This window comes from Asterias amurensis, chromosome 11, assembly GCF_032118995.1.
Source record: "Asterias amurensis chromosome 11, ASM3211899v1".
Lineage (NCBI taxonomy): Eukaryota > Metazoa > Echinodermata > Asteroidea > Forcipulatida > Asteriidae > Asterias > Asterias amurensis.
This window is the reverse complement of record NC_092658.1, coordinates 8,625,341-8,649,195: the sequence shown is the minus strand read 5'-3', so window position 1 is coordinate 8,649,195 and position 23,855 is coordinate 8,625,341. Positions and strand designations below refer to the sequence as shown.

Genomic DNA, 23,855 nt, shown 5'->3' with positions numbered 1-23,855 from the left:
GCTTGAATGTTCACAGAGCAAACAAAGTTCTAGGTCGGAAGGCTTTCAGTGTGGCTAGGCCGAAGATTTGGAACAATCTCTCAACTGCCATTAGGGAATCTAATACTCTTTCTGCTTTTCATTAAGTCCTTAAGACTCACCTTTTTCCAAGTTAATTTCTTTCTAGTGCGCTATGATCTTGATGGAATAACGCATTATAAATTTTAATTGTTATGTTATGTTATGTTAGGGAGCATGCTAGCAAATTACAGCCTGAAATGTTATTTTCAGCATCTGCACAGCAAGCCAAGAATCCAACTAGATACATTCAACCAACAGTCTATCAGATTATCAATTTTATCGAAAGCCTGTAAGCATGAAAACCTGCTAAGCACAAGACAATACTGCTTAGCCAAACCAAAGTTACCAATCATCATTCCATAAAGTTTACAATGTTATGACTGGTGTCCCACTTATGTTTTCTTAGAAAATAAATTTGCTATAGGCAGTATTTTCTGCTAAACAGCTCCGTTTACTCACCAAGGAATTTCAGCTATAATTAAGTTACAAACAAGTCACCCTTTCAAACTAATCACTGAATTTAGCCAAGTCTATGACTAACTAATTTTCGAATCTTTGTGAAAAATAATTCAACAGACACCACTCTCATTACATCTATATATATATAGGCATGATTTGCTTTTAATAGTAAGGTATTCATCAATATTTACATTAAGTCAAAAATTAATTTGTACAAAATTTGTGGACATTATAGTTCAGTCACCTGCATTAATGTACAACCTGGTTAAACAATATTGTACAAAAAATTACAATATTTGTGCTACCATAATTGTAGTCTGGACAATAATGATAAAAGCAACAATGTTTTAAAGAACACTACAGAATTGGTTTTACTAACAAAAAATGTTGCTGACAGAGTGAGCACTTTATGTAATCCACCGTTGACACATAAACTGACAAACCTGTAGAAGTTCGAGATCGATCGGCCATTAGGGTCACGAGAGATTAGTGAAAGACCGATTACAAATAATGCATTGCATCGATGCCAACACAAAAAATGAATAAAACGCTCACTGAGCGATAAACTCCAAACGCGAAATAAGATTATTTATTTCTAATCAAGTATGAAGTTTCAGACATAAATATTTCAAGGGATGTTTTCTACTATCATCATCATTAGACCGTGTAAGTTTTATGTAAATCTGTGATCTTCTCGATGCCTGCTTCTTATCAATTCTGTAACGTTCCTTTAATAACTTGTGACTAAATTAATTGAAATATTAAAGGAAGCTTGATATGGATAGATATTACTAAAAGATAAGACATATCACTTCTTTAACTTCCTATCTTTTACTCCTGTCCCCAAAAGAACAAACAAATTAAATTTATTGTAAAACTGACTGTGAATATTAAAATGTGTTCACAATAAGACTGTAATTAAACAAAATCACCGTGTGCACATCGGATTTGCACATAATGAACCGTTATTCCTCCTTTGTAATAATAATAATAATAATCCACATGATGAGGCAGAAAACAAAATCAGACTTTCAGCTTTCCATCATATATAGGAGCAACTCAAGTTTAGCAATTCGTTTAAACAAAAAGCTTTTTCGTAAGTAACATTATTTCAGCAAAGCGCATACAAGAAAGCTACCAGAAAATTAAATCTAAAACGCTGAGTCAATGAACATACAAGTTCGAAGGACTTCCATAATGTATTTAGGTCTCTTTGAGTCGGAAGGTATTTGAAGTGAATCTCGAACTCTTTCACAATATTCCAGTGGAATGCGTCTCTAGTTCAATGAATACAAAAACATTGCAGAAAATGAAACAAATTTACCTTCAGCAGGTAAAAGCCCCATAACAGCACAAACTATATAAACATAAATGTTGTATTTAAAGGTGTTACAAATACTTTTTGTAAACAAGCATATAGTTCACACCTACCAGATGTGACATGTTTTGATCAATTTGTTGAGCAGAAAATACATTTCAGAGTTCACAACTCTCAACTGACTTAAATGATCAATATATGAACAATCTTAAAGACTGCAACATGGATAATCAAATTGGAAACTATTTATGTTTGTGATTTAGTTTCATGTACACAAAAACGTGCATGATCTAGAAAATATAATTTGCACCAAAAATGCACAGGTTTTTCGCTTTTCTAACCCTTAGTTGGCTGCAGAGCCAAACACAAAACTTACCAGAAACTTAACTCTGCCACACCTCTTTTAAAAATTGATACCACAGATAACTTGTCACGTCCATTCACAAAAAACAGCCTCTTTTCGGAAATTGAGTTTAGTAATGAGCTTTAGCTCTCTCTGAATCAGAGTCCAAGTTTCAATTTCAATCAATATATTGATCTGATCCTCACACATGTTCATCAATATCTATCGCAATTAGAATCCCCCTCCTCCCTGATATGTAAGGTAAGGTCGTCTGCCTAACACATTGACCCAAATAGCCATACAGAAACTCAACTTCTCATTGTCAATAGACCAGAACCAAACAAATAGCCTTTCCATTTTTCATCCCTTATTTTCATCAAAGGTTTGCCTTTGACCTAAAATTCTATTTAACCGGTCTCTTGCAACGACAACGTTATGCACTGATAACTTGTTTTTAGGTCACTGGGTTTTTTTTTTTTGGGGGGGGGGATGAAGTATTTTTAGAATCAGGCACCTCCACGTCATTTCCTTCTAATTTCAAGGTAGCATGGTTGCCGTGGTTACGATTACGTATATTCCCTTGATTTAATTTCTTTAATTGTATTTGGAATGTTTTTAAAAAATTCAAGGAAGTCTACTACATTTTTTTTTTTTTTCATAGAAAGAAACCCACCTGGGTTTAATTATAAGGCAACACTTCCTTCTGAGTTTATAAACTAATGAACTGACATTTTGTGCCAAACATATACATTGTACACCAATCTTCAAGAGTTTTATAACCAAGTAAAACGAAACAAAGACCCAGAGCGTAGCAGGAGTTCACTTGGCACCAGCCAACCTTTCATAACATGTGGACATACCTTGACTGCTGTTGATTTCACCAAACTCTTCCTAACTTAGGATTAGTCTTAGGACTTAGGACGAGTTAAGTTCGGTATCCATAGACATTAGGATGCATTGAACCCCTCTTAAGTTAGGACGGGTTACTCGTCCTAACTTGAGGAGATAGGATTAATCCTAGCATTTCGTGAACTCAGCTGCTGGTCAACCATAGCACAGAAACAGAAGTATTGAATCTCCACTCCCTAGGACAAATTCAGATGTTGGCATATATGCAATTTGAAAATTAGTTATTTTTATTCAGCACTTTTGAATACCGGCCACCATGAACGCAATTAGAGTTGACAGTTGCCTGGTAACCATCACAAACCTGCTAAGCAAGTACCACCTGCTAAGCAGAAATTAATGCTGTATGGCTTAAAAATAAGGCAAGAGGATCATTTCCCCAAGGCATTCAACGGGTCGTCAAAGATACTCGGAGCGGATTCATCAAAGATGGATGCACCAGAGGCCGGTTTCTTGTCTGTGGTCTTCTTCTTGGCCTTTGTCTTCTTGGGTTTTGAGCTCGTTGGTGATGCAAAAATATCATCTAAGAAAAGAGCCACAAATGAAAGAATTAGATTACAATGACTTCATGTAAATTCAATTGTTTATGTTTTATGGAATTCATCAGGAAAGTTAGGGAAAGTATTCTCCCCAGAAACCCCCCCCCCCTTAAATAAAATAACTAACTAAATAAATATATAAACAAAACAAATAATTAAATTAAACAAACAAACAAACAAAAAGTAAATAACCTGTATCAATAATAACATACAGTAACGATAAACGTCTACACAAATTACAAGTATTGAATGATAGATTTTAAAAAGGGCCTTCTTTTTACAATATATAAAACATATAGAACCATTGACAAATCTTTAAAAACATTTGTAATTTTTATCACCTTTGATATGAATATTTCATCCTCTATTGAATTTTCTGTTGCTTTTTTTAAAATTTCATTCCAAAATTAAAATGAAAAATACTAATATGGTGGACAAATAAAAGTTGTCTTCGGGCAATTCCCAAAGGGCCTTGCCCAAGGCATTCCGCCAAGAAAAAAAAAAAAAACAGAGCAGTCGTACGACCATCTAGACATGATAGCTTTACCACACATAGAAACACAGTGAATATCTCTTAATTACAATCTCAGACATAAGTCTTGTAATAATAGTAATAAGACAAAGCATTTATAAGGCGCTATACAAAGAACTGAGCGCCTAACAAAGGGAGGGCAACACAAGAACAAAAGCAAAACAAAAAAGGACCAACGACAGGCCAAAAATAAACAAACAAGAGGAGAAAATTAGGATGGTTCTGGGAATAAAAATGTCTTGAGGAGGCGTTTAAACACAGCCAACGACGCGGCTTCTCTCAGACTTGTCGGTAGTGCGTTCCACAAGCTAGCTGTTGGTGCTAACTTTCTTTTTTTTTGAAGTTATCAACTTTTGTTGAATAATAATAATAAAATTAGAATGCATTTATAAAGTTCTTAATAAAGCGCTTAGTATAGGGTTTCTAAAGGCTGAAACATAATATTAAATAATTACAAAATATAATGACAATAAAAAAGTAAGTGAATGTAAGTGAATGGAAAGGAACTTTTATTAAATAATAATAATAAAAATTAGCATGCATTTATAAAGTGCTGAATACAGGGTTTCTAAGTGCTGAAACATAATAGAAAAAACACACAAAAAAATGACAACAAAAACGTAAGTTGAATGCAAGTGGATGGAAAGGGAAACTAATTTCAAGCAATGACTGAAAATCACAAAAATATAAATTTGATTGTAGTTAGCAAATAAATACAAAGTCATTTGGTATGGTCCTGGGTAGAGTCCTCTGCCATGTTAATAAATTAATGCGTACATTGTTATACACCACAAGTGAAAATGTAATTCAGTAAGGTGTACAAAAAACCAAACCTCAAAATGTAAGAATGTTTTGGAACGTTAGGTGGCAGCAGACAATTACACTACCGGTAATTGTCAAAGACTAGTATTCTCACTTGGTGTATCTCAACATATGCATAAAATAACAAACCTGTGAAAATATGAGCTCAATCAGTCATTGAAGTTGCGAGATATGAATGAAATAAAAAAAACTCCCTTTTCACACAGAGTTGTGTGCTCTCAGATGCTTGATTTCGAGACCTCATATTCTAAATCTGAGGTCTTAAAATCAAATTCATGGAAAATTACTCCTTTTTCGAAAACGACATTACCCCAGAGGGAGCCGTTTCTCACAATGTTTTATACTATCAATCTCTCCCAATTACTCGTTACCAAGTAAGGTTTTATGCAAATAAATATTTTGAGTAATTATCAATAGCGTCCACTGCCTTTAACATAGGTCTGAGCATGCGCAGAAATCTGAGAACAATGGATTTTCTGCTGCCACCTAGTGTGGGTATGGAGGGCAAACATGGACAAAACTACAGCTTCTTAATTTTTTATTTTTCAATTTTGCTCAGACTTGAGTGCTTCTGGACTTGGTCGACTAAAGTTGCCATCGGTGCTGAACAAGTGAAGTAATTTAGTAGGATTCGAACTGCCTCTAGCTACCAGGCGATCTCGGTGGTCTAGTTGGTAAGACACTGCTCTGGCATTGCAGAGGTCGTGGGTTCAAATCCTGCCTGGGTAATAGCCATGTGTGTTTTTTTCACAGGACACGGGGAAAGTACTGAGTATACAGTGCTAACACACATCGGTGAAAGGGTAAAACCACAAAATAATTACATGTAATCACGTAATGTCAACTTTACCTTCGGCTGGATCCGCAAAAAGAGACGATTCTTTCTTTTTCTTCTTGTCTTTGGGCTTACTGCTTGGAATATCACCAAATATGTCACTGCCGCTGTCCCCAAATAAGTCTGAGTCTGTCTTCTTGGAGGTAGCTTTCTTCTCTGCTGGTTTCTTGGTAGCAAAAAGGTCATCATCATCGTCAAGCTGCAGATGAAACAAACAGAAGACTAATTAAAGACACTAGACACGGTTGGTATTTATACCCTTGCAAACCCTTGATGCAAAAATGTGTGTGCTTCCAAATGCCTAAAAATAGATTCAGTGAAAAATTACCTTTCTAAAAAACTACGTTACTTCAGAGGGAGCTGTTTCTCACAATGTTTTATAGGCCTACTATCAACAGCTCTCCAATCCTTGTTACCAAGTAAATTGTCCATTCAAAATTTACCAGATACCTCAGGATGTTCGTATGACTTAAAGATCACTTGGCTCACCTCTAATTTCTTGGTTTCTTTCTTTTTCTTGGTCTTAGTGGTCGGCACTGAAGCAAAGAGATCATCGTCATCTTCCACTAACAGCGCAGAAGACTTGGTATCTGAGAAACGTAATAATAATTAATAATTTATCGCATTTCTTGTGCGCCATCTCCATCGGAGGATGTTCCAAGGCGCAAGTTTCATAAAAATTACAAACAATAAAAATTATATAAAAAGCAGAACGAAAAGTCCACGTAAATGCAGAAAAAGGGAAAAATACACAAAGATCATCAAAACTGACACCCTTACCCCATGTAAGGGGAACAAAACACTATAAAAGTTAAATTGGTACAATTTTGCTTAAGTATCTAGAGCAAGCTAGTTGAAGCGTTGAGACCAATTTAAGAACAGACTCTGCGGTAGTACCGTTAATTACGATCCTAAAAGAAAAAATAGTAGTTCAAGCCTATTTTCTATACCATCTGCTTGGGTAATAGTTAAAAAGCAGGACAGTTCTTTTCAGAACTGAGAAGTCTCCAGAACATCCGAACAATCTACTCCGCGGTAGTAGAATAAAGAAAGACAGTTCTCCAAGAACAAACTCTACCTGGCGAAGAGATACACACATGGTGTTACCGCAAACCAAATATATATATCTATGCATATTGTTAAAATATTCAATGTTTTCCCTGAAGCAAAACCAGAATAAGCATAGACATTAATACAAATCCTGACAAATTACATTTGGCCATTATTTCAAACAAGTATTCTAGTTTCCTGCGTTCCGTAAAAGAAATTGGGACAAATATCTGAAATGGTTCATTGAACCATTGTAGAAAATTCACAAGAGATATTTAAACCTGTTAAGAAAGGAAAGAGATGTTTGTTAAACAAGATGAAAAACAAAGTACCAGATAAATTTGATTAGGAACAGTGATAAGGAATGACCAGGGCATTTCTATCAGGGTTTCTGGGCTGAAAGCGAACAATATTTGTAACCTATTTGCTGCCATAAAGAAGATGGAAACCTAGCACAAATAATGCACACAACCCATAGAGTTATATAAGAGAACTAAAGGGCGCACTTGTGATGCTGCTTGCACCAACGCGATGGGACCACAAGGAGACACTATGCGCGTTGAATATGAAGTCCACGTTGGAGTTTGTGTTATTGAACGCTATACGCGATGCTGTTGTGTCAACTTACAAAATGGCCGCACAAACGCACACTGTGCGATGCTGTTTTGTCAACTTAGAAAATGGCCGCATGCGTGCATGCCGAGGCCCCGTATAAAGGCCAGCGCACCCTCTAGTTTTGATATATAACTCTACATCACCACCAAACTATATTTTTTGAAGAACCCTACTTTTGCTCACAACAATTCATCCTTGCTCAGGTATAGGAATACTATACAAATTCAATTCAATCAACAACTATTTCCATATGGGTGAACAAGGGAGAACAAAACAACAAATAAAGTACAACTATTTAAGCCAAAGACAGTCAAGACATGCGCTTAGAGACTTTTGCATTAGGCGCTTTACAAATGTCTTATTATTATTATTATTAAGAACAAGTCAAGAAAACAATTAATGAAAATGAAATGAAAAAGTATAGCAATAATTACCTTACCCCTTTCAAGACAAAAAGCAAACAAAAAACAATAGGAAACTTTTGAGACAATGGCGGCAGCACACATAACGTTCCCTTTTTCTGAGCGTGCGCGCACATGTTCAGTAGACTGTGCGTAAGTCTGAGCATGCGCACTACTGGCAAGAACTGTGAAAAAGGACCGTCCAAAAGAGTCCCATTGAACTTGAAAAATAACGGACTTCATCTTCACATCAACCTACCTTTCTTTTTCGGTGACTCCGTAGAAAATAAGTCATCGTCCGTCTTTGTCTTCCCGACTTTTTTCTCTGGCTTCTTGCTCTTAGGTGCCTCCCCGAATAAATCATCAGCAAATGGATCCTTCTTCTTGCTCGGCTCAAGCTTGGGACTCGAGGAGAACAAATCGTCATCAATGTTCATTGCGGGTTTGGCTTTCACTTTTGGGATGGATGCAAATAAGTCGGCATCGTCTTCTGGTTCCAGAGGAGGAGGTGAGATGGTTGATGTTGGACTGGCAGAGAAGAGATCCTCGTTACCGAACATGTCGGCTGGTTTTTTGGAAGGTTTGCCGAGGGTTGATGAGGTGGGGGTTACGTCACTTGTGAAATCGAGAGGGGCTGCAAAGTCTGGAAGGACGTCATCTGTAATCGGATATGAGAAATGTATAAAAAAAATAAAATCTTGAATAACTAAGAAAATGGTTGTAAACAGTGATGCCTCATTTGAACTTGTGCTTAATATTTATACATTATTCATCATTACAATTCAACACAAATACAATGAACTAATTTAAAAAAAATGTTTGTCAGCGTTTTTAAGATAAAATGATACAAATGAAAAAATTAAATCTTACTCCTGTACATAAAATCTCACTGATGTTGGTATTCAATAAGTAAACTTTCCTGCAATTAATTTTTAGCATTATTGTTAAATAAAATACAAATTGATATATACATATAGTTCACACATTCAAAATGGACAAACCAGTGAAAAAATTATCAGTTCAACAATGCCTTTAACGGAAAACCCTCCACACAAAAAAATACATCTTTGAGCAATAATACAAACCTGCATTACCCAAATAAACCTACATATTGTTTATGTATTAAATGGAACACTGCTGATTATCATAAGATATTAAGAAACAAAATGGTCTCCACAGCAACCAGCAAGGACAAAAAAGAGAAATCAGACAAATGGAGACAAAAACAGGGGTCATGGATTGATGTATGCCCCACCTCTACTTACCCCTTTATTAAAGACACTGGACACTATTGGTAATTACTCAAAATGATTATTAGCATAAAACCTTACTTGGTAACAAGCAATGGAGAGCTGCTGATAGTATAAAACAGTGTGAGAAACGGCTCCCTCTAAAGTAACATAGTTTTTGAGAAAGAACTTATTTTCCACAAATTTGATTTCGAGACCTCAGATTAAGAATTTGAGGTCTCTAAATCAAAAGCACACAACCTCGTGTGACAAGGGTGTTTTTTTTCTTTTATTATTATCTCGCAACTTCGACGACCAATTGATCTCAAATTTTCACAGGTAAGTTATTTTATGCTTATGTTGAGATACACCAAGTGAGAAGACTCTCCTCATTGAGTGATTACCCTTCTCTAGATGTTTGTCCTTCCCATTTTGATTATTTTGCTAAATTTAGTTTTTAATGCCGTTTTTGTCTTTTTCGTCTCCGATTATTTTGTTTCTTGTATTGTACTGTTTGTCCTTGCTGTGGGGGACCCCCTGATTGCTTTTGTTGCTTCAATTTTGTGCAGAGTTTCTGTACAAGTATATAAATATTTTTCTCGTCGCTGGCAAGTGCAGTATAATTTTGTTTAAATGCACTGAAAAATAAAATATTAATAAAAAATACAAGAAAATACACTATAAAAATATACCCATACGTGCTACTACACACATTAAAACGAACATAGGTACTTGCAATAAAGTAACTTTAAAAATGAACAATTAAAATGACAAGATCCCCCCATCCCAGCACCTAAACTATTCCATTTCACTCACCTTTCTGTTTACTGGCCGACGTCTCGTTACTTGACATTCCTGTTACATCACTTACACCCTTTGGGCTGGAAGAGATATTAGGTAGACCTCCTAGAGTTGATGGATCCTCAAACAGTGGATCGGCAGAGAAACTCAGAGGACTTGATTCCCCTCTTAGGGTTGGACCACCTGCAGCTCCTTCCGTACGGTGTCGACGGGAGGGGGCTCGACGCTTACCCGACACCTTGGCACGACCCTAGAGTGGAGACATAAAAATAGTTACCAAGTTCTCAAGACACATTTGAGGGAATCTTTTCACTGTTTGGCTTTCAAGGCACTGGACACTATTGGTAATTACTAAAAAATAACTGCTGGCATAAAAACTCCCTTGGTAACGAGCAATGGAGAGCTGTTGATTGTATAAAGTACTGTGAGAAACGGCTCCCTCTGAAGTAACATACTTTTTTAGAAATAGGTAATTTCTCACTTAAATAGTAAAAGGCTTCAGGCCTGAAGCCTTTTATCAGGCATCTAAAAGCACACAAATTTGTGCAACTAGGGTAATTTTCTTTCATTATTTTCTTGCAAATGCAACGACTAATTTGACCCCTTTACTAATTTCCAAACACCAGTATTCTCACTTGGTGGTATCCAATCAAATACAAAACGACCCTGTGAAGTTTTGGACTCAATTGGTCATCGCTGTTGGAAGCAAATAATGAAATTACTTCTTTCTAAAAAAAAAAACCAAGTTACTTCAGAGAGAGCCATTTCTCACAATGTTTTATACTATCAACAGCTCTCCGTTGCTCGTTACCAAGTAGTTGTTTGTGCCTAATAGCTCACTTTTCTGAGAGTCCTTAGCTTCGGACGACAATAAATGAAATAAAATATTACCTTGTTGAGGCTACTGAGTGTTTGGATCTTTGGTGCATCTTCAAATGAGACTGCCCCTGGCTCCGTGTCCCTGGAGGGTGGGGCAGCACCGGGCCTCATTGCTGCGGGGTTTATCGCTAGGTTTGACTGCAATCAGATCAAGAATACATAAAGTAAGAAGAAATTCTTCCCAGGATTGTTTAGGTCAAGCTGAATAATATGCAAGTTAGATAAGGATGCCGAGGTGATGTTAGAAGAGCAGGCAGTTGGTTTATCAATGGTTAGTTTGAAAAAAAAAAAAGAAACATGACAAATGCGAAAGAGATTGATTATTCAAAGGAACACTTAAAGGAACGTTACAGAATTGGTAAGAAAAAAAAATCGTGAAGATCACAGATTGACATAAAACTTACACGATCTGATGATGATGATAGTAGAAAACATCCCTTGAAATATTTCTGTCTGAAATTTCATATTTGATGAGAAATAAATAATCTAATTTCGCGTTTGGAGTTTATCGCTCAGTGAGCGTTTTATTCATTTTTGTTTGGGCATCGATGCAATGCAAAATTTGTAATCACTTTTTCACTATTCTCTCGTGACCCAGATGGTCGATCAATTTCAGACCTCTACAGGTGTGTCAGTTTATGTATATGGTGGATTACATAAAGTGCTTACACTGCCAGCAACTGTTTTGCTAGCAAAACCAATTCTGTAATGTTCCTTTAAGACATCTGAGTTTAAAAGACAAAATCTACTTATTGTTATACTATAGATTCAACAGTTTTCATCCTATTCTGCAGACCTAGTGTACATGTATGTATTTTGCCTTTACTGTCACTTCTCTACAATGTTAAACACCATGCCAAAAAAACCAGGCACTCCTGTAAACTAGCATTATTTACTCTTTAAAAAGATGAGGTTACAGAGGAGTGTTTAAGAATGTTTAAGACACAACGTCATGTTCTTTATCAAGGCGCCATCATTTATTTACCATATACATGTACTGCATTTTTAAGCAGCAAGTAGCCAGGTTTTTTTTATCTGTATTAGTGCAAATTAGTGAAGATAAACCCCATTTGTGTTCAACATTTGTTTTCAAAAATGTTTGCTAAATTAAGTGCAATCTTATTTCAAATTTTAAAAAACCATTCATCAAAAAAAACAAAAAAAAAAGAAACCACACACAAAACACAAAACACAACCAACAGATGAATTCTTAAAACTGCATTTTGCTTAACACTATTTTTCCGTTGGAACATTAGCCAATTTGTTAAAGTCCAAATGAATGTAAGCAAACTGCATTGCAAAGCTAGCACCCATGCAAGAGACCAAACCATGTAAGTTCAAAGTATTCTGTAATCTCATACAGAGTTGAGTTTGTCCATCTGTTTCAGATCAGGATATTTCTCTGACATTTCATTTCCTTCCTCCATAATATTTGACTGACTTCTTTTGATAACTTAACGTTTATATTTTAAAGAAAAGTTTAAACTGTTTTTGACATCTACGCATTACAAAAACGCTTATATTTTCCGAGTTTTTTTTAGTACTCAAAGTCGTTTTTACGCCCCAGATCCCCAGCCAACAGACATGATAATCTAAGGATGATCTTTCCATCAAGGAAACTTGGCAAAGTCCTGGCAAAATACGACACGCTGGCAACAGCCAATCTCTAATGGGAGACTTTTGGACGGTCCTTTTTCACAGTTCTCGCCAGTAGTGTGCATGCTCAGGCGCCAATACACCCTAGAGCCCCCCCCCAAAGGACCATTATGCCTGCTGCTTTCAGCGTCTCAACAGTCTCCCATTAGCTCATGTAGATCAACAGGTTCCGAGTAGGAATAATTCTCCGCTATAAAGGCTAGGAATAAGACAGACACACTAAAAAAGACCATGCAATATCATAAAGTCATTCACATGCTTCTAAGCATACATACAGGGTCTGGTCCTTGTTTTACATGCATGTTCTAATGTTACAGCATTGGTTTTTCTGAAGGGTTTTCTAGGGGCATTTTTCAAACCTAGGTTTGGGCTTTGGCTACGGTTTTGGCTATCTCGTGCATTTTGGAACATCAAGCATGTCAAGCACTGGAGCCTGGAGCCACAGCCAGAGCCTTAGCAGAGGTTTGAAAAAAATCTAGAGGTTTTCAAATTTTGCACCAGCACACTGTAATGTACAGACTGCTGTTAAGTAGATCGTTTTCACCAATGATGTACCTTTGACACTGTCTCCACTAAGTTAGGTTTCATTTTGGAATGCTGGACTAGCATTATTCATAAGTCAAATTATGGAGGCAATATTTAGCTGTTTTTACTTCTTCAAACTTCTTCAAGAGACAGGATTCAACGATTGCCATGCCAACAACATGAGCATGCACCACACCTGAAGTTTATTGATTGTGCTATTAGCCTTGTCATTGCGTATGTGTGTTGCAGGAGCGGGCGAGCAAACAGCCGATCCCAACAATCTGGCTGCTTGGAGCCTCTTGGCAGTTGAAGGTTTAGGGAGAGTCTTGGGTGCACAGGGGGCCTTGGAGTGGCAGTCCTGGGTCAGAGAGGGTGACAGGCTTTTGGAATTCCTACGCATTTTATAAGAAATTCTCTTTGTGGGGGATTTTCTAATTGAGGTTCTCTTTCTGAGGTGGACCACACCAGGAGGCGAGTCGCGCTTTTCACTTGGCTTCCTCCTAACCTTGGTATTGGCCAGCTTCTTGGCTGGAGTTGGTAAAGGGTTGCTTTGTTCAGCCTTTGAGGCTATTTTCTCATGTCTGGTCACCTTAGTCCCGTTAAGTCTACTGGCTTGAGTTGATTGGAAAGATTTGAGGTTCTGAAACTCACGAGATCCTCTAGATGGAACTCTTTTGACAACTTTAGTTCGTCTCGAAACTTTAGGGATTTCACTTTCACAACCAGCACCCGAGTCTCTTTTGAAACCATTACCAGAGAATGATGTCTTCGGGGAAAAGTTTATCCGCTCCACCTTCCTGGGCTTCCAGGGTAGATTGATTTCAGGGAAGGGTACACTCTGCCGATTCGTCCCCTCTTCACTTTGATTGTCAGCTCTGTCTATCTCTGTCTTCTTCCTTTCTAGTTTCGCCAACAGTTCTGAAGGGCCTATTGCCTGAAGACCGTAATTTTCTGGTTTCCATCCCTTAATGGAATTGTGTCCCGAGATGACACCAAAGTTTATTTTTCTGTCTAGAGTACCTGGGGATGTGACTTGTGGAGGTGACGGACTAAGAGGATGACTCTTCTTTCTGGTATTTTTGGGGGCTACAATTGGTGGTAGTTTTGTCTTTGGACGGGAGTGGCTCACAGGAGTATCTTCAGCTTCAAGTCTTTTTTGTCGAAGTTTCTGCATCAATTCAGATGCCTCACTTGGAGTGTCCCGTTTGCTGCCAGAATTTACAGCACATGCAGAGGAGTTTATTTGTGGGAAATGCTCCTTCCGTCTGTGTGTTTTGCTCAAATCCAACTGATCATTTTCAAGTCTTTCACTTCTTAACACACTTTCAGGCTCCGCTACAATCCTTTTCTTGTTCAGTTTTTGCATTAACTCTGATGATTCAACAGCAGGCTCCCGTGTTTGACCCCTAGTTCTCCTCTCCTCAGCAAGGTTGATTTGAGGCAAATGGATTTCACTCCGATTGGAAGCGTCCACGTTTAGTTTCAAACCAGGCTTCAATTTGGACTCGGCTTCTAGCTTTTTTCTTTCCAGCTTTTGCATCAACTCAGAAGATTCAGAATCCTGACAGTGACCTGGATTTTTTCTCCTTTCACTGGGACTAAGGGCTTGTTGGTCTCGCTCCAAATGTCTAACGTGCGATTCTTGTACAGGTATGGATTCTGCTTCTGCCCGTTTCCTTCCCAACTTCTGCATCAGTTCAGACTGTTCACTTGAAACTGTCGGCTGACGCTGATTTTGATTCCTTCTTTGCTCGCAAGTATTCTGTTCTCCAGCTCCCTGGTTTGTTGACAGCATCTTCTCCATTGCTTCTCTCTTGCGTGCCAACTTGGACAAAAGCTCCGACTCCCCTGTACAATTCGGCTGATTAGAAATGTTGGAACTTTGACGACCTTTATTTCCTCTGTTACTAAAGCTTAATGATGACGTCAACAATGATTGAGGACTACCCGACTCAATTTCTGCTCTCTTCCTGATTAGTCTAGCCTTTAATTCAGCTTGACCTGTGGAATCAAAGTTGACTGGACTTTGACAGGGAGTTGAATCTGATGATGCACCAGAGGCTAAGACTCTCTGGGATGGCGGGATCCAGTGCTTATTTTTAGGTCGAGGCATCGGAGGTGATCTCGGACCCTTCCTGCCTGCCTGAGTTTGATTGTTGACAACAGGTAATGCGTTATTTACAAGATTCTTTTTATTCTTTTGGGGAAAGGCTGGACAACTTCTAGGTGGGAGAGGTGGGGGTGGGGGTGGAGGAGGTGGTGGAAAGGGTTCTGAAAGAGGATCATCTCGTGGTGGCAAAGGAGGTGCCACAGGAGTGGGTAGAGGAGGTAGAGGAAGTTCTAGAGGTGGAGGTGGGGGTGGTTCTCTTGGTAGGGATGAATTCATCCATGGAAAGGGCTCAGAATCTAAATCGTCTTCCTCCGCAAAAATGTCATCTTGTGTACTATCTAAGACTCTCTCATACGGGCGAACTTGGACAGGTGGAGGTATTTCAAAATGTATATCTATGACAGTGGACGTCTTGAGAGGATCACGGGTGGTGTCAGGATATTCAAAGACACTGGCACTTGTAGTCTGCTCCAGTGGGAACAGTTCAGACCCTTTTATCAATTCCTCATTTCTACCCGCCACTTTAGACTGGATTGTTTCGCTTGGTAAAGGGTATTTCTGTCTATCAGCATTTTTCGTATCGAGCTTTGAACGATTCTCTTTCTTGAGTGACGCCTTTGAAATCGACAGTTCAAGGGCAGCCTTCCGTTTCTGCATCTTCTGCAAGAGTTCACACTCAACAGAAAGTGGTCTGGAAAATGTTGAACCCTTTCTTAACTTTGTCCTGGGATTGACGACAGGTGTCTGATTCTGACTGTTGTGTGTGTTAAAACTGTATGTGGATTCAATCGGACATTTATGCAGTTTTCCCGAGGACAAACTTTGAGGTTCATGATCACAAGGCTGTTCACTACTCTCCTGACCAACCCCTGGAGTGCGTACTGTGCCTATTGGAGGAGATAGCGGAACTGCTGGCGAGGAAGGATCTGGTGGACAGCCTAGACTGGCATCCAAGTCAAGAATCATCTTATGACGCCCTCTAGTTGGGCTTCGTGGTATGTTAGGCAAGGGTTTGCACCTAAGATGTGCCTTATCGCTTCCAATATTTGAACTTATGTCTTCGATTGTCTTGAAGTTGTTCCTTGGGATTGATGGAAGGGGTTTTACCTTGGCAACGCGAGGAGCTGCAGAAGGGGGATCTTTGTGTTCATGCCCAAAACCATTCACCTGGGGAGAGGGAGGAATTGGTGGAAGGGGCTTCATGGATTGGGACATGAATGTGATTGGCTGAGGAATAGGTGGTAAGGGCTTTGAAGCAAAAAGAAGTGCTTTTTGTTGTTTTGTGTTAAATGAATCATTTGTGGTAAAAAGAAGTCTGAGAGATGCTCTGGGGTGCCCATCTACATTGGAGTCTTCTCTTCCTGGTATAAAATGAACATGTTTTGGTTTCCCTTCCATAGTACAATTAGCAGCGACGGTTTCCTTGCCTTGTCCCTGACTCATCGGGAAAGGACACGAGTCCAACAAATTATCAGAGTCATACAGTGGCTCTTCGTCAATAGGAAGAGGCAGCTTTTTCCTGTTTGTTGGTGATTGGCATTCCTGGACTCCATTTGAGACAAGTCTTTGGTGACAATCTGACTGAGGTGTGCTTGATGAATGCAATGACATCTGTTCAATTTGTTCATAATTAGAAGGTAGAGTAGGAAGTGGTTTTGCAAAAGCAGCTTGGGCATTGTTCCTTCTAGGAATCTCAGGAGGATCCATTGGCTTGACTGCTTTCTGAACAGGCAAAGGCGGAGCAGGAGACATATCTGGTGACCACATCTGTCTTCGTCCTGGCAGTCTTGGTGAAGAGGGTATTTTTGGTACGGCAGGATGATGAGGCGGATGCTGAGAAAACCCAACTGGGGATGTCGAAGGAGAAGAAGTCAGGCATGGACTGAGCCTTAACCTATCCGGTGATCCCAATTTGGCAGATAATACAAATGCGGGGCTTATTGGGGGCTTGTTGGGTTTATGAGGAGGATCACTGTTTGAACTGTTGCCTTGCTGGAGAGGATGATGATGAGCATGTCTTCTTGGGGACCTCTTGAGAGATGGTAGATCTGGTAGTACTGAGGTCCGGATATCATAATCATCTGGACATTGACGAGGGCAGCCATCATGGGTTGCTTCAGAGTCAGAGGAGAATTCATAAGAGTCCGCTTTAGGAGGTGGTGGAGGAGTTCGAGGTGGAGGTGCAGTTGGCCGTTGGGGTGGAGGCCGTATCCTCACACCATTCTGATGATGTAGAGGAAGCAGTAGTGTCTTAGGAGGTTTATCGCCTTCTTTATGGAACAGCCTCGGAGTTTTCGCTAGTGCCTTAGATCCCATGGTCAGCAGCGCATCACTGGGACTAAATTTCAGGCGTGCATGCTGCTTTCTGTTGACGCTGCAAGGATCAGAAGGATGTCTACTACGAGATCTGTTTGGACTTGTTGGACTGTTGTTGTTTCTGTTGGGAGGGCTGTTGTGTCTCGGTCCTTGGTCGAATACAGGAGAGGATTTCAGTCTCTGAAGTACAAGCTTTGGCAGCTTGGAAGCCTTTTCTACATTTTGAGGTTTGACCTCTTTCACATGAGGATTTTTTGTTTTCTTGGACTTTTGGAAGTCGATCACTCTAAGGCATTTTCTCATGGCCTTTGGGAGGATTAAGTCCGACTTTCCATGGCTATTCTGCATAATAGGTGGTGATATAGGTCGCATTGGTGGTGATATAGGTCGCATTGGTGGTGATATAGGTCGACGTGGTGACCGAGATCTCTGTGTTGGTGTTAAGTCTACTGGGGACACTGTTCTAGTCAAGGGGGAGAGTGGCCGTGGCCTTAGAGGGGGAGATAAGGCCCTTCGAGGCAGAGCAGGAGGTGAGAGGGATCTGGCTACAGGAGAACAAGGTCTAGCAAGAGGTGATAAAGGGCGAGGAGGGGGTGAAGGGGGTAATATCATTCTAGCAGGAGGTGACAAGGGTCTGGGCGGTGGGGTCTGGGTGGAGGTTGAGAGTAGTTTGGTCTTTTGGGCGGAGGACAGGGCGGGGGAATTCTTCAGCCGCGTCAAGACTTCCACTTTGTTACTGTTGGAGGACTGCAGGAACTGAATGTAGAAGAAACATATGGGACACAAAATGTACTCGCAAACGCCTTACTCACAGGAACTAACATCTACAGCATTCAAGCCTTATTATGTGAAACAACAAATTTATCTTCATCACATTACAACTGCTTTACTACGACATGCATGCATCTGATTTTAGCATCACATTGTTATAACAACTCTGCTACATGTATATAATGTTTGAAGAAAGGAAAGGAAATGCGAAAAGGTTGTTTCAGTCTAGACCATGTTGACAAACGTAGGCATGCAAAACAGAGAAGAATAAAATAGCACTTCAGTAAGTGACCAAGAAATTGTGAAGAGAAAAAATGAGGAGTTGGATGATTTTCCCATGAATCCAGCTTATGAGTAAAAGTAATTTACTTGTGATAATTTACAATACGTTCAAGGAGTTAATCAGTCTAGATACAGCAAAACAATTGTAAATTATCCTTTGTCATGAATGTAGTCAACTTAAAGGTGTGCTACATTATCGGAAATGGTCTCTTGATAGAACCTTAAATGTGAAAGACTACCTGACCAACAATTAACAACAAAGTAGAATACCTTTAAAATGAATACAATAAACATGAATACAATTTAAGATTGTCTTTAAACGGTGATTTGAGAAGTTTGTTAACTTAGCATGTACTACATTACAGAGTGATTAAATGTTTATCATGGTTTGATATCAATAATGGCAACTTAACAGTCTGGATATATTGCAGGTTACCCTGTACACCAATGTCATATAGCTGCTTAGGCACAAAAGGCAGGTTACCACAAAACAATAACGCTTACCAGAGAAAGGTTACCAGCCATTGATTTCCTACTTACTTTTGCTTAGCATTAAATTGTTAAGCAATGTTTGCTCAAGCAGCGCTCCGAGAAATATTACGCGCAAAAAGTCCTAAGCACAGAAAAATCTTGCTAAGCAGAGATTTAACCCAATTATGACTGGTTCTCTGCTACTTAAGTTGAGCAGGACAGATCACAATTTTAAAGAGAAGTTAATTGCTGCTTGGCAAATGTATTTACTTAGGACTGAAGAGTGAGGCACCAGTTAAGCCAACAATGTGATCTTGCATGTTATCCTGCCTGTTTCTGCTAACCAGTATATTTTAGTGCTAACCAACTTTTTGTTCATACCAGTTTTATGTAATTTACCCCTAGAATAGTTTACAGAATACCAAAGTGTGCGAGGGAGTTCGTTTTAATGATCCCAACACCGTGTATGAAATTAGAAATTAATGGATCAACCCTTCAGAGACCACACTGTTTGGAACATCGACCCCACAGACTGATCAATAAGCAGAAACAGTGTTTCAATCATTTCCATCTTTTTTTCAGGCTAAGATCTTAATTGTACAATAATTCATGTACTTGACATATTATTCCCTAGAAAATATCAAGAAAGAATCAGCCATAGTCTAGATGTAAGGTGATGATTATACAGAAAAGCGTAGCCTGTACAGGGTTAATATTGACTACAAACATTGCCTGGTTTGCAAAGCTAACTTCACTCAATTAACAACAGTACTATAACACGCTTTAAAAATCAAGGTACAATGTACGCATGAAGTTGGCTTTACATTCCTGCTTGCAGGGTTGTCATAAAAAAAATGTTAATGCCCGTCAATACTGATGCAAATGTATCATTTCTGCTCTGTGCAATGTTAATAAATAACAATAATAAAACGGTGGCTTTATATAGCGCTCATATCCATCACTCAGTGACGCTCAAGGTGCTTTAACATTCAGTATTTTTAACATTTGTATCATTATAAAAAAAATTAAACCTGTCTCAAAATTGAGCTGAACAATTTATTTGATTACTGTGTGGAAAGTAGAAATGGACAGAAAAGAATTGTACTAAACAAAAGTGGTAAGAACAACTGGTTCAAGAACACAACAGTTTTTCTGTCTCTTCTCTCGGTGGATGGAGACCAACATGAAACAATCAACAGATAGAACTGTAACTGAGGTAGGTATATGTGGTTATTTCTACACTTTGTTGCTACACTAGGTACACCAAGAAAGACAGTCAAATAACAGACACTTTTATGTACAATACACCGATCCAGTAGGCTCCGCCCACGATGCACGTGTGAGCAAGAACACGTGGGGCTCTCCAATGCCTTTCTGCACAACTCTGCCGCGCACGCCAAGATATGCGCACGCATGTCGGACCTTATTTGTCGGACCTTCGTTGTGTTGTGATTGGTCAATACGCAATGGGGCGGAGCTTAATGGATTGGTCTATTAGTGGACCTACAAAACTCAGTAGTGGAAGTATAATAGAAAATATAACTGGGTCCAGGCGTACCACCAGTGTTTTGAGGTAGCATGTAGTGTAAGAGTTTGTTAGAATGAGGAAGGACGCCAGCTGGGGTTAGAGACTACATGTTAGTGAGAGATGAAAGCAATATAGCAACTAACTAATATCCAACAGGATAAAATATATTTCAAAAATAATAAAAACAAGAATGGGTTTAACAAAAATTAAAAGCGGAATATATTCTAGGATGTGATAACAAAATTGTGATAAAAAAGCTTCATATGTTTTCTTTTCTTGTTAAATTAAGAATAAGAAAATTGATTGAAGAACAGTTTTTTAAAAGTAAAGTAAAACAAAAACAATATAAAAAAAAAGGGAAAAAATGGAAGGAAAGATCCAATTGGTTCATTCTGTAAAAAATTTCCAGTACACTGTATTAAAAAAAAAGTTGATGTAACAACAATTTTTTATTTTTTATTTTTTATTTTTATTTTTTTTTGGGGGGGGGTTGAAAAAAACAAAATGAATGATCGTGTTTCTAGCAGAGAGCTAAGCCAGCATGAGATAGTGCTAGAAACTACTATTTTGAGGATAAAAAGAAAACGAAAATAAATAAATTAAAAAGGAAATGAACGGAAATGAAAAGTAATTTATGTTCCAACCTGAAGCATGCTAATTCTGTTGCCAGCACCAGGGCCCTTCTTAGCCTGGGGTGCTTTGACTGACCGGATGACAGAGGCGGGCTTATTAGTCGAGGAGGAGGACGGTGCCATGAAAGGCTTGGGGCTTGTATGGTCCGAACCGCTACTCGATAAACGGTTACGCTGTTTGGAATATAATCATGTTCAAGTGTTTTATCTTCATGTGTATCTTTGATAATGATACAGGTGGCGTACCTTCAAGTAAAACACCAGTACATTTTAAGGCCTCGTCCGAAACGGTGACTTCGGCTTCAGTTACGGCTAGATCGCACTCGTCTGCCTTTTCTGTAACACTGGCAGTACACTAGTCTAGCTGTAGCTGTAGCCGAAAGTTGCCGTCTCGTACACGGCCTAGGTGGGGGCGGGATTGGCCAATAGTTAACAATTATTATATATATCGAAAAAAATTAAGGTACAATTCTCAGATAAATTAATTTAACATATTAACTTTCAAAGAAAATATAGCAAAAGGATTTTAAAACTCTCCAACTTTGAAATAGTACCTGCCTAATGACATAGATTCTGTAACAATCATCTTAAAAACATTCTATCCGACTACAAATATAACAGCATTAACCAACAAGCACTGGTGTACAACCTATCCATACATATCACTGTCATGCATCTAGTTTACCAACTACACTTAAAACACAGTTACAACATTTCGAGTTAACGTCAACAGGAAATCGTGATTCCAGATCCCAGTTCTGGATGCTGGCTGTGAAAGTCTGAGGAAGGTTTTTGCTACTTTTTTATTTAACCAAGAACCATTTGAGGATACTTTTTTTCCTATCTGAATTTTCAAAATGGACTCTCGATCAAGGTACTACTTAGAAAGGTGGTCCAACACAGAAACAAAATTGTCTCTTTTCACATTTGAAAACAAACCTGTGAAGTGGAGCTTGACATCAAAATGGAGATGTGTGAACAAATATTTGCAACAGTCGAGCAGTTTAACTGAGGGATCAGTTCTACTCTGTGTTCGTCATTGCAAATGAACAACCCTTCCAATCTTCTAAAACTAAAAATGTTACTTTTTTTTTACAATCGGGGGAAAAAGGTGCCAACGCGTGACTTGATCTTATGATACATTGTAAACTGTCTAGGGACTGGGAGCAGCATCATAGACTTGTAGTTGTTGGGAGAAGAACCAATGGCATACAATGTAATACAACTCAATGATTGGTTTGTCCGAAGAAAAATAAATGCATAATAATTATTCCAATTGATCGCAAACTTCAAAAACTTGACATTAAGTTTAATTTTGAAAACAATTTCAGGCATGTTCAACTTCTGGGAGCAACTTAAGGATGCAAGAAATTACCTCCCAGATTCAGGAGGTTACAATTTTGTTTTTCGTCAGGAGAAAGACTCAATATTTTTCCTATCGAACCTTAGAGTTTTGTTTCCTCACCATCCTTGCCGATTGGACCAATCAAGCCTACCTTATCCTTTTCTTCATCCTCATTGGTCGATCCGGACGAGAGCTGTCGTTTGATAAGAGAGGGGTCCAGCCCCGCAAACATCGACACTGCACCGACAGGCTTCTTAGGCTTGGCAGCGGTAGTAGGAGGTGATTGCTGAAAACAAGTCAAGTCAGAAGGAGATCAGCAACTGCCAAACTTACAGAAAAATTAGTTAAGATTTTTTAAATTCAAGAGATGGCTGATATTTAAATTTATCAAAGCTTTTAAAGGTTTCATCAAGCACATCGGAGAGTATGTTAGTTTAATTCTTGTTGTAGGTATTATTTTGTTTATTTCGTTCATTCTTCTTTGGTTAAGCTGTTGTTTTGTAGACTGGTCCCTTGACAACAAGGCCCTGGTGTTTGAAACGTGCCTCTACACATGTACATTTATATATTATTGACTGTACTTTTTGATGATTATATGTGGAAATAAACCTTGCTTTGAATTGAATTGAATATGACTCAGTAAGTGGTTGCATAAACATTTGTGAAAATGGGCAGTCATGTAATTAAGGGCGAGAAAAATCAAGAAATTTCAAAATATTTGGGACCCAAATTCTGAACACTATGATCATCATATAATGACTTCGCTAACAAAAAGTTAACACCTAAAAACAAACTCTTAATATCTAATTCAACACACAACAAGCAGGTGAAATTTCTCTAAAAGGCAAGACACAAAAAGCAACGATAGTTGAAGTTTACAGCAACTAAAGGAGGAAAAAGGTCACATACATGTACAAGAAATAACACAAAAACTTGCATATTGCAAGATGGCTCTTTGCAGGGAGCATCAGTCAAAAAGTGGGCATGGTCTACGCTTGAAGGAAATTTCCCGGCACCGCCATGTCAGAACATTCTGCTGTACCACGACACTGTGCCGACCTACAACCATTTGTACATGCGTGAGAATTTTGAAGGTTCCAATCGACAAATTAAATTGAAATCTACGAATGGAATTTGTTGCCTTAGTAAAGCTGCATCAGAATCAAGCAGCTTTGGCTACAAACCAACACCCTTAGAGCAACAGCCGCAGCGAACGGTGCTGAAGCCTTTTTTAGTCATATTCCTTGTCTGCAACAACAGGAATGAAAACTTTGAACAAAAGGGAAGCAGACTAGTTTGCCTTCAAGCCTCCCTGTGGTTGTATGCGGTTACATACATGTAGCAGCAGGACGACTTGACTGCACAGTCTACATACACCATACACAGCCAGTCACGAAGATCAAATGACATACACACAGTAAGTAGACGTA

General features: G+C 38.7%; 2 protein-coding genes across 4 annotated transcripts in view; both read right to left on the bottom strand.

Annotated features, from left to right (window-relative positions):
* Positions 1-650: 650 nt before the first annotated feature.
* LOC139943992 (uncharacterized) overlaps positions 651-23,855 on the bottom strand; it is a 71,235-nt gene continuing 48,030 nt past the window's right edge. The window contains exons 24-31 of one of the 3 annotated variants that reach the window (XM_071940917.1): positions 22,577-22,711; positions 21,093-21,254; positions 10,802-10,927; positions 9,926-10,160; positions 8,140-8,538; positions 6,304-6,404; positions 5,830-6,013; positions 651-3,609 (exon numbers count right to left, since the gene is read on the bottom strand). In XM_071940917.1, the coding sequence (XP_071797018.1) occupies positions 3,458-3,609; positions 5,830-6,013; positions 6,304-6,404; positions 8,140-8,538; positions 9,926-10,160; positions 10,802-10,927; positions 21,093-21,254; positions 22,577-22,711 (1,494 nt within the window). In that variant the 3' untranslated portion in view covers positions 651-3,457. The remainder of the gene's footprint in view (positions 3,610-5,829; positions 6,014-6,303; positions 6,405-8,139; positions 8,539-9,925; positions 10,161-10,801; positions 10,928-21,092; positions 21,255-22,576; positions 22,712-23,855) is intronic. The other 2 variants (XM_071940918.1, XM_071940919.1) reach the window with 2 other exon arrangements.
* On the bottom strand, positions 13,097-18,974 carry LOC139944076 (uncharacterized). The gene is made up of 2 exons (XM_071941030.1): positions 18,954-18,974; positions 13,097-18,152 (listed from the first exon to the last, which is right to left on the bottom strand). Exons 1-2 carry the CDS (start codon positions 18,972-18,974, stop codon positions 13,113-13,115), a joined length of 5,061 nt encoding a protein of 1,686 aa, XP_071797131.1. The 3' UTR covers positions 13,097-13,112.

Coding starts and splice junctions, on each gene's coding strand:
- LOC139944076 (XM_071941030.1), bottom strand. CDS start 18,974: ATGGCTGGTAACCTTTCTCTG. Junction 18,153..18,953: donor TGGCTGGTAACCTTTCTCTG/GTAAGCGTTATT, acceptor TTCTACATTCAG/TTCCTGCAGTCCTCCAACAG.